We start from the raw sequence: 10821 nt of genomic DNA, 5'->3' as shown, positions 1-10821 counted from the left end.
ATGGCAACAGCTCCTCCTACTGCAACAAAAACGTTCTATCATGATGATTTTAATTATGGCGTTAACGTAGCACAAGCCGAAAAAAGTATTCGACTCGGTAATGCTCTTTTGTAGGTTGCATATATAGGAACTTAATCCTTGATTTTTGATGATGCTGGTACTCCTTACTGATTGATGCATGTAGAATTGTAGACAAGACAGGCGTAATCTAGTCTTTCCTATATAGGCTAGTAATAGTTTACTATAATCTCGGAAGTAGACATCGATTCTGTTGTAAGCGTTCTCTATGGCAATTCTAGCATGAAGGAGAGGCAACCCAAATGGCTTAGTTTTGTTTACTTTCTTCGTTTAGTACTAATATCCACTACTTGGTGGTGTACACTGTACAGTATGGAGTAAATGAAAATACCAACCGTTGAGATAGTTAACTATTTTACGTTCTCTTTTAGTTTTATTACATTCTTTTAAATAAAGGTATCAAGTTTTCAATTGTTCATTACGGTAGTCGATGAATGCTTTGGTTGATAGTCTACTTACTACTTGTCCGTATTGCGGTAGACTGAACTTTATGTAATTAATTTAGTAACTTAGTAATATATAATTTGAATAAGACGACTAGCATGGTAGCACAGCCCTTTACTGTGATGAAATTTGCTACTGTACAAGCATGCAGTGATGATGATTCATCAATTTGTACACCTTTTAGTCATGTCTTTGTGATTATGTCTCGTCTGTGATAAATCTAATCAACAATCGTTGTACAATCACTTAATTATAAAATCGATTGGTTTTTCGTTTTGGATACTACTACAGCTTTCCTGCGCAAAGTTTATGGCATCGTTTGTACTCAGTTACTATTAACCACTGCTACGTGTGCATTATTCATGTTCGTGCCAACCCTTAAAGCCTTCATTCAAACCAGGTTTGTTATCGTAATTTTTATACAAGAAAGTAATGGTCATAAAATAGATCGTAGCTAGGTTTAAGCTTTTGATGAAATTCTCAAGGTGGCATACTTTGCCAATGTTGCACTCATTTTACGCATTAAAATAATAACTTGCAGCAGAAAGACTGTAGAATTGCGAGCGCTATCACTTTCATTCGATATAAGTTAACTTCATAGTGTTCAACATCACATCATATATGTGGTACTAAACGCAATATATGTATTTCTAACTTTGTTAGCCACGCAATAGTGTTTATTTGCATGGCTTTAACCATTGTCACTTTGGTTGCCTTGATGATGAAACAAAGAGAGGCCCCAACAAATATGTACTTACTGATGGCATTTGTAAGTTTAGTATATTCTTGTTTAAATCATCATACAGTTAGCAACAGCTTTGCATTTTCATGATGGAATATGCTTTTATTCATTTCAGTCTATACTGTATCTTAATCTCCATGATATAAATCTGTCATATTACTTGTCGAACTAGTAAACTAGTATCTGAGCAGAGTCATAATGAATGATAGGTTTACATGAATAACATAGATAGATTTCTAAAAATTTGTTGACGTAAAATTGTGCATTCATTTATCTGTACTTTACTGCGTGTAGAATCGATGATCATGTATCATGTATGATCATTAGAGATGAGAATATTGTTAAACAATTATTATAATGTTAAAACTGATTATAATTGTACTAGCTTTTGATTCATTATTAAATTAACATAACATCTACAACCTGTTTATTTAGACTTTCTTTGAAGCTGTGACACTGGCAAACGTAGGTAAGGTTATTTATGTAAAGTACAATCTCATAATCGTCTATCAATTTCGTCATTAATTTGGTTACATTGAAAATTCTCGATGGATTCTTTGAAAAGTTGACAACTTTGATTGTTACTTTCGTTCTAAAATTAAATTGTTGATGCTTTATATTCTATATTGGCATTATGACCGACTTGGATTCATCAAATCCCATAAAGTTACCATATATGACTCCGTTATAGTCTTAGAAGCATTCTTCTTAACACTTGCCATCACTACAGCCCTAACGGCATTTACTTTTCAATCGAAATATGACTTTAGTGCCTGGGGAGCAGGGTAAGAACTAATTACGTTTGATCTTACAATTTACTTGCGTTTCGAAATTAGAGTTCAATAATTTCCAACACTCACTAAGATGATCAGCCCCTTAAACTATTTTGCATTTTGAAAGTGATATAAACATATTTACTCTTTTCCAAAAATACGGTAGATTGATATCAATTCTCTGGATGTTAATCGTAGCTGGATTTTTACAGGTATATAGCTGATACATTAAGATGATTACGGAGCTATTAAAATTCTTCTTCGTAATACAACTTCATAATTATCTCTCCATTTTTATAGCTATTTTTTAAGAGTGAGGCCGCTGATATGGTTCTGGCCATTGGTGGGGCCTTGCTATTTTGTGCATTTATTATATTTGATACTCAGTTGATCCTAAAGAGGTTGTCTCCAGAAGATTACATTATCGCAGCGATTAATTTATACCTCGACATTATTAATCTGTTCATCGAGTTGTTGCGAATACTAAATCACCTAAGCAATCGTGGATAAAGGTTCTTCTGGCTAAAGGGAGTTCAATTCCGCTTATAAAACTCCCTACGTACAGTACAACTGAGGATTTTAACTCATTGATTTTTTGTGTGATACCGTAACGCAGCAGAACACACTCATGAAACATTAAATGAATGTAATCTCTATATTTCTATGAGCTTTAGCAGGAGTGCCACTTTCCTCCTTTAAAATTTATGAGGCATTATTAATATCTTTAAATGTAAAGGAATTGTAAAACTCTATCTAAATACTATAATAATGCCACGAAAGTAGGAGTATAGCATTATTAGGATGTGTTACTTACATTAGTTGGTAAAGTAGACAGTAGTAACAAATTTAATTGTAAATGGAAGGAGCCTGTGAACACTATTTATATTTTACTCAATGCGGTCTGGTAGTTTGCTAAAAAATAAGAAACTTACTAGGGATTTTCTAAATTCGTATCTAGTAATACATAAACTAGTAATAACTATTCGTCGAAATGCAGGATTCAAATTCGTAAATTTACTTTGAATACCGTGCAGTGTCAGTTGAAGGATACTTGCAATCTAAGATATGTACTGACCACGTAGCCTTACGCTGTAACGGAAAATCATATATTGTCACTACAGATGTAAATATTTTTCTTAAATCTCTATGTTGAAACAATTGGAAAGCTTTGTATCTCATGGTGGACGGCTAATTTTGATAACTTTGAAACTGTGTGTTGATGTCGAAATAATTTTTTGATAGTTGTAATGGTATAACATTAACTTGCTCAAGGGATGGACTTCTGATGCATTTCTTGGAATAGACGTAAAAGGCTGATATTTTACCTTGGAAAGTACAAAACTGGCTATTTCGACATTCTATATCGCCTTTTAGCACTGTACAGCTGGAGTGTATATGCAAACATTGCGTACATTTATGAGCGTAAAGTCTGATTGCAAATTTGCAATCATGGGTCTTGCAAAAGATTGTGCGATATGGTATTGATTATTTATTGCCCAATACTGAATAAAAAACGATATTACTACAGTAAATAGAAAGAAAACTGAATTTACTTTGTTTTAGGCTGTAGAAACATTTATCGCATGCTGGTACTGGCTACGCAAGCCATGGATTACTAAATGACCAGTATAATCCATGGTCTTGCATATACGCTTAGTATTTTATCACGTCATTTCAATTACATTCCTACTTTGTATGCCGTTTAACTGGCTATACCGTGCAGTAGATGAGATCGTTTCAACTTCGATGAGTATATTAGCGTATAGTTCTTGTAGATTACTGTATTTCTAGATAAAATAATGGATATCAACACTGCTGTACATACACACACACTATGTAGGAATAAAGAAAGAAAAATGAACTCGGATTTATTCATGGCCAAACTAATACTCGTCCTGTATCCCGATGGATCCACAGTATATGTACATTGTGGAGTAATTACCAGTACCAGATTGAGTGCCATAGACTCCTAGCATACTGGTAGACTTTTCAAATTTCTGACTGTGGCAGTAGCCTAATCCTATTGATAACATCCGTAGATACTATCATCGAGAGATTGGCGACTATCTACGTAGTAAAGTAACACTATTTATCGGGGACTGCTGGTCAAACCGGCTGCCTCCATCGCTACTGTAGTGGCGAGTGGCAATCATAGCAAGATCAGGCATAATCTTGTTTTAGCTACATTAGCTCGATAGACCTAGAGTATTCGTTCTCTCTCGATTTATTACCAATGAACTTATTTAAAATTGTTATTCTATATGTTGCTGTACTTCAAATTGAGAAAATTTCTTGCTTCCAGTAAATTCTATTCATAATATATATATAATGAATTAGTTACAAATAGAATTAGTTGCCTCGATCTCAAACAAGCTCGGATTCATTATTACTTTTCACTTCTTGATGGCTTGTCCGTCTAGGGGCTTGACCACGTCAGCATACAGTACAGTACGCTGCACAGTGCTGTATACTGTAGTTTGTAGAAAACAAAAATGATGTCACCCTTTTCCTAGGGAGCAGGTACTGTAACAGAGTACTAAGTACTGTAATCGATCCTAGTCTGAGATAGTTTACTGTACTGTATATTGTACAGTACTGTACTATACTCAGTGTACTGTAGGCAGGGATCCGTGACATTATTTATGCTAGGGGTGGGCATGGTAGAGAACGCCACAATATGCTTTGTACAATGTACTGTACTGTACTGTATACAGTACTAGTACTGTACGGTATACAGTACAGTACAGTATACTGTAGCGTGCTAGGTGATGAATGGATTCATGATTGAATGTACTGTACAGTACTGTACTGCCCGTTCTACACTATTTTATATATAATGAATTAGTTACAAATAGAATTAGTTGCCTCGATCTCAAATAAGCTCGGGATTCATTATTACTTTTCACTTCTTGATGGCTTGTCCGTCTAGGGGCTTGACCACGTCAGCATACAGTACAGTACAGTATAGTACGCTGCACAGTGCTGTCTGTATACTGTAGTTTGTAGAAAAAAAAATGATGTCACCCTTTTCCTAGGGAGCAGGTACTGTAACAGAGTACTAAGTACTGTAGTCGATCCTAGTCTGAGATAGTTTACTGTATATTGTACAGTACTGTACTATACTCAGTGTACTGTAGGCAGGGATCCGTGACATTATTTGTGCCAGGGGTAGGCATGGTAGAGAACGCCACAATATGCTTCTGTCCAATGTTCAGTATACTAGTATACAGTACAGTATAGCGTGCTAGGTGATGAATGGATTCATGATTGAATGTACTGTACAGTACTGTACAGCCCGTTCTACACTATTTTATATATAATGAATTAGTTACGAATAGAATTAGTTGCCTCGATCTCAAATAAGCTCGGATTCATTATTACTTTTCACTTCTTGATGGCTTGTCCGTCTAGGGGGCTTGACCACGTCAGCATACAGTACAGTACAGTACGCTGCACAGTGCTGTCTGTATACTGTACTGTAGTTTGTAGAAAAAATGATGTCACCCTTTTCCTAGGGAGCAGGTACTGTAACAGAGTACTTAATACTGTAGTCGATCCTAGTCTGAGATAGTTTATATTGTATAGTACAGTACTGTACTTTACTCGGTGTACTGTAGGCAGGGATCCGTGACATTATTTATGCTAGGGGTAGGCATGGTAGAGAACGCCACAATACTGTATGCTTTTGTACAATGTACTGTATACTAGTGTATAGTACAGTATAGCGTACTAGGTGATGAATGGGTTCATGATTGAATGTACTGTACTGCCCGTTCTACAGTTCAAGACTTTCTTGCCAAAGGGAGTGAAAAGTACTGTACACTGTACAGGACATCACGTCAGCTTGTCGATGCGCTAGACTGCAGCAGACCCAAACTGCCAGAACATGGCCATTGATTTCCACTGATTGCTACCAGGACAAGAAATGGCGTATTGATTTTATCTGTTGGATAGCGATTGGCAAAGAAGAGGTGAGCTTGGGTACTAAATATAGAAATAGGATGAATGGTGTAATCTATTAGAAAGTCTAAAAGTGTCAATGTGATAGTCTTGGATTGACTGCAACACCCACAGTACACAGTCCTATTAATGGAGATAATGGAACTAATTCAGTTGTTGTGAACAAGTATCATGATTTGTTACTATACAATTATAAGGATACTTCTACACTTTCTTTGATACATGGTCAATCTCTTTCTCCCATCATAGGATAGGAAGAGCAGGTTAACGTGAACAAATATCATGATTTGCTATTTGCGTAACGAGATATGTAATAGGTGTAGTGTTTACACTTTCTTACATTCATTTGTCAATCTTTTTCTCTCATCCTAGAATAGGAAAAGTACATTGATATAAACAAAAATCACACTGTAGTTTGCTGTTCTATTATACAATTATAACGAGATTGATAGGTTTACACTTATCCGTCATAGAATAGCAAGAGCAGATTGATCTTTATAGATATCATCATTTACTCTTCTACTATAGAATTAGAACGAGATTGATAGGTTTATACTTTCCTATCATAGAATAATAGCAAGGGCAGGTTAATACCTATGTATGTGGACATCATAATTACTATTCTACTATACAATCGTAACGAGATTGATAAGTTTGCACTTTCTTTGATGTATTATCGATCTCTTTCTGCTATCTTAGAATATGAAGAGCAGGCTATTATTGGCAGTGGCCGTCACTGTCTTTGTTGTTGGTAACTTGTACCTTTTGCGGAGTATGCTAGATAATCCTAACACTAATGTAAGTTCAATGATAATAAGGCAACTAATAGCATTGATAATTGTTTCAAGGATTATACAAGTAGAATGTTACTTAAGATACTATAATATTATGCATGAGCTTTATAAAACTTAGTAGAATGGATTAGTGCTGATATTGTCACCAGCGGATGAGCGGGCAATAGTAGTGATGGGAAATAAAAGTATGTAATCATTGCTATCGAGAGTTGTAGTGCCATATTCTTCTTATCTTATGTAGGTCAATCAGTATCAAGACACAGGTTCACTAACGGATCAAGTCAACCATCCAAAATTATCACCAAAAGGCTCAGTTAAAGAATCACCTCAACCAAGTAAGACTTATTGAACACGCATAAATACTGCATAGAAGTGTATATCATAGATGCAGTATTCCAGTATATGATTATTAGCAATATGACTTAATTTAGTAGATATATTGAATTGAGTGGTTTTACAGTCAATAGAACATAAATGACCTAATTTTATCATTTATAGCACCAGTGGATCACTTTCCCAAAGAAAAAAAACAAACTATTAAGAACTATACTATTGCTGTACTCGTCATCGCATGTAATCGCCCATCTGTTAAACGATGTGTTGATTTACTCTTCAGGTAAGAACGACCTCGTTCTACTTAAATCACTATCTCGTTGTTAGTCTAATAACGAGTGACAGATATTCATGTCAATAATATCATTATAGAAAGCACCACTAATTTTGTACCCTTCTGCTTGAAAATGTATACTCGAGATTGAATTTTTTTAATTATTGATCATCGAAATTATATCTGCACATATACATTAATGATTGGGATATTCCTGATAGTGTTATCAGATGATTTTCTACCATTTTATGGTATTAATCAGTATTCAGCATAAAATTACATAACGACGTTTATCTACAGTTGATCTATGAAGAATATAACAGTTTCGTAAGCTTTGTAAACCATATCTATGTTAGCCATGTTTGGATGATATGCTTTAATTAATGATGTTGTCCTTAATTGATACAGAATATAGATATTGCTTAGTGTAGGACGATTAGATTAGTCTATTTTGTAACATCTCTAAATAGTTGCCAAGCTAGACTAATTTTACAACATCATCCTCACGTCCTATTGTAAGACGGACTTATACTGTGTATAATTATCTGGTAGTAATTACAACGACAAAAATTAATCATTGGTACCTACCTAGCATAGCTTATCTAGATGAAGTGACCCTTTTATCCCGAATTCTAATTAATGACTTTGCCATATCATATTAGGAATCGACCTTCTACAACTTATTATCCCATAATCGTCAGCCAGGTTCGCGAAGTCACATGCAAAGATACTATCCTTAATAGTGTTATTTAAATATCCTTTATAAGTTACACAATTATATATATTGAAAAGTCAAAGAATCAAAGACTATATTGTTTCATAAACGCAATAAACAACTTTATACATCTTCTCTTATAGGATTGTGGCGATCAAAAAACTGCGGAGGTTCTAAACGGTTACGGGGACCGTATAAAATATCTACAGGTTTTCATCAATTATTCATGCTAATATTAATAGCTAGAAATCTGTAGAAGACATTATGATCACTTTCATAATTCTACATCTATCAAAATAAATTGATGCATTTACTTGCATATTCTAGTTTAATCCTTCCCCAGCAGGAGGACTATCTGGTTATCATAAGATAGCTAGGCACTACAAATGGGCGTTGGATCAAGTATTTAATGTTCTTAATTATGAAACTGTAATAATTGTCGAAGGTATATATCTGTATACCTACATTACGCATTTGCACAAAAATAGACATGGAGACTTTTGCAGTAATTTTAATTTGAACGTTTCGATATCTTTTACCTTTATTTCAAATATACGCTAAAATTTATTAAATTTAACATAACAGATGATCTGGATGTAGCAGCCGACTTTTTCTCATATTTTCAAGCTACAAGACACCTTATGGAAAAAGATAAATCGATATGGTGCGTGTCTGCCTGGAATGATAACGGCCGAAAGGAACTGACGATGAGTCCAGGTACGGGTGGGAATTATTCCGTTATTAATTGCACATTGTAATTAATGTTTACAGTATGATGTGGTTGTTGCCTGTTACTGTACTTTACTACCCCGGTGTAACGGAAATCTGTTATCTTATCCTAGAGCGCTTGTACCGCAGCGACTTTTTCCCTGGTCTAGGATGGATGCTAACTAAAAATCTATGGCAAGAAATAGGCCCAAAATGGCCGCCAGCGTACGCATAAATACGTATACATAAGTGAAATAATATGATTCATAATAGATTGCTCAATTGTATGGTTATCAAAGGCTACTTTTGTATTTTTAAAAGTAGTAAATGTTCTTGACATATCGATGTTTCTATATCTCTTTTTTAGGTACTGGGACGATTGGATGAGGGAGCCAGCACGACGCCAGAACCGGTAATATACCATTCAAATTTTAGCGACTATAAATTATATTTATTTTATTAATATGATTTAGTACAACCTTGTAATAACAGGTTACTGCCAAATATTCATCATAATGCTTACTAATGCTTTTTTCTAAATCTTCATTGTTAGAGTTTGTATTCGACCGGAAATATCGAGAACACGAACATTTGGGAGAATCGGAGTTAGCCAGTTAGTAATTTTAAACTATTCTATTCATGTATATAAGCAAATATATAATCGCCAAGATAGCTGTGCTTTCGATGTTACTAAAACTGTCGTACATAGCATAAAAGTAAACTTACGCGTAATGTAGCAAATTCTAATCTATTGGTTAATCATGATTAGGGGGCAGTTTTTTGATAAATATCTGAAACATATAAATATCAACACCGGCAAGGTCGACTTCATGTCTAAAGATCTGTCATACCTTGAGAAGGTTAGAAATTCTTCGGAAATCATTGATATTTATATTATCAATTTTAATTAATAAACTTTATCGTTGTCTAGGAAAATTATAATAGTGAATTTCTGGAAACTGTCAATAGTTCTCCTGTAATAACATTCTCACAACTGCTAGCTGAGACTGGACCAAAAGATGACATCGTTCGTATAAAATACAAAACTGAGGGTAGTTTCGTGAGAATAGCCCGACGGTTGGGACTAATGACGGACTTTAAAGTAAGATTTCCTACCATGAATTAGGGAGTTGTATCGGTTATATGCGTAAGGAGTATAATAATTACATTTACAGCTAACAATATTTCATGACCAAGTACTGTACTTCGTATAAGTAGTTTAAACATCCATAGAACTATCAAGGGTTAAGTTAAACAAAACTCGTTTATATAGCCATAAATTATATGTACACTGAGGCACAAAATTAATTATGATATATACAGTATAATTTATATCGTATCGTTATGACAAATTTTCCTAACGTTATTACTACAGTGAAAGACGGTATCATATAAGAATGTCATTGTTTGGCCGTTACATTGTAAAATCTATTCTGACCTTTCACTGGATATCAATATATGCGATCTTGTACTAATTACTCAGTGTCCTCAAGTAATTCTTTCCAATGTATTTTAATGCTATTTCGCTAGGCTGGTATACCGAGGACAGCTTATAAAGGAATAGTTTCTTTTACGTATAAAAATAAATGGGTGCATTTGGTACCATCATCAGCCCGGTAATGTCATCAAAATACGGGTAACTTCTATTTAAGAGGTATGAATCTGTAATATACATACCGTATTCATGACATGACATAGTCGTAAGTGGCTGTATGGAAGATCCTGGTTTAAAGTGTGTTTGTTGATAAAACATTGTTACAATACTTAAATTAAATTTGTTGTATTTTACTTTTAAGTCGACTTTACAGCGTTACATCACTTAGACCCGATAATGTCGGCGAATTTAATTTTTATCGCTTAAATGTAAATTCAATCATTCATTGGCATAAAATCTAGCTAAGCACCAGAGCTATATATATATGCTAAAGAGCTTATGATGATACTCAATCACGGTTCGAAACTCACCCATTATTTTCCATCAAAATGAACAGATAATTAAT

At 34.4% G+C, this 10821-nt stretch overlaps 2 protein-coding genes across 2 annotated transcripts; both read left to right on the top strand.

Annotated features, from left to right (window-relative positions):
• Nucleotides 1-2547, top strand: TRIADDRAFT_49581 (uncharacterized protein; the record flags this gene model as incomplete). Its single annotated transcript, XM_002108470.1, has 6 exons — nt 1-97; nt 814-922; nt 1186-1310; nt 1932-2049; nt 2204-2249; nt 2338-2547. The coding sequence occupies 6 exons, from the start codon at nt 1-3 to the stop codon at nt 2545-2547; spliced, it is 705 nt and encodes a 234-aa protein (XP_002108506.1).
• A 4795-nt stretch (nt 2548-7342) lies between these two features.
• TRIADDRAFT_19831 (uncharacterized protein) lies at nt 7343-10441 on the top strand (the record flags this gene model as incomplete). The annotated part of the gene is made up of 11 exons (XM_002108469.1): nt 7343-7407; nt 8061-8103; nt 8257-8322; nt 8441-8558; nt 8699-8836; nt 8956-9046; nt 9189-9233; nt 9375-9434; nt 9591-9681; nt 9753-9923; nt 10352-10441. Coding segments are annotated over 11 exons (978 nt in total), but the record flags the coding sequence as incomplete, so codon positions are not given.
• Between the last annotated feature and the right edge of the window lie 380 nt (nt 10442-10821).

This window comes from Trichoplax adhaerens, genomic scaffold, assembly GCF_000150275.1.
Source record: "Trichoplax adhaerens TRIADscaffold_1 genomic scaffold, whole genome shotgun sequence".
NCBI lineage: Eukaryota > Metazoa > Placozoa > Uniplacotomia > Trichoplacea > Trichoplacidae > Trichoplax > Trichoplax adhaerens.
The sequence above is the reverse complement of the archived record's forward strand: the minus strand, read 5'-3'. Positions and strand labels throughout refer to the sequence as shown.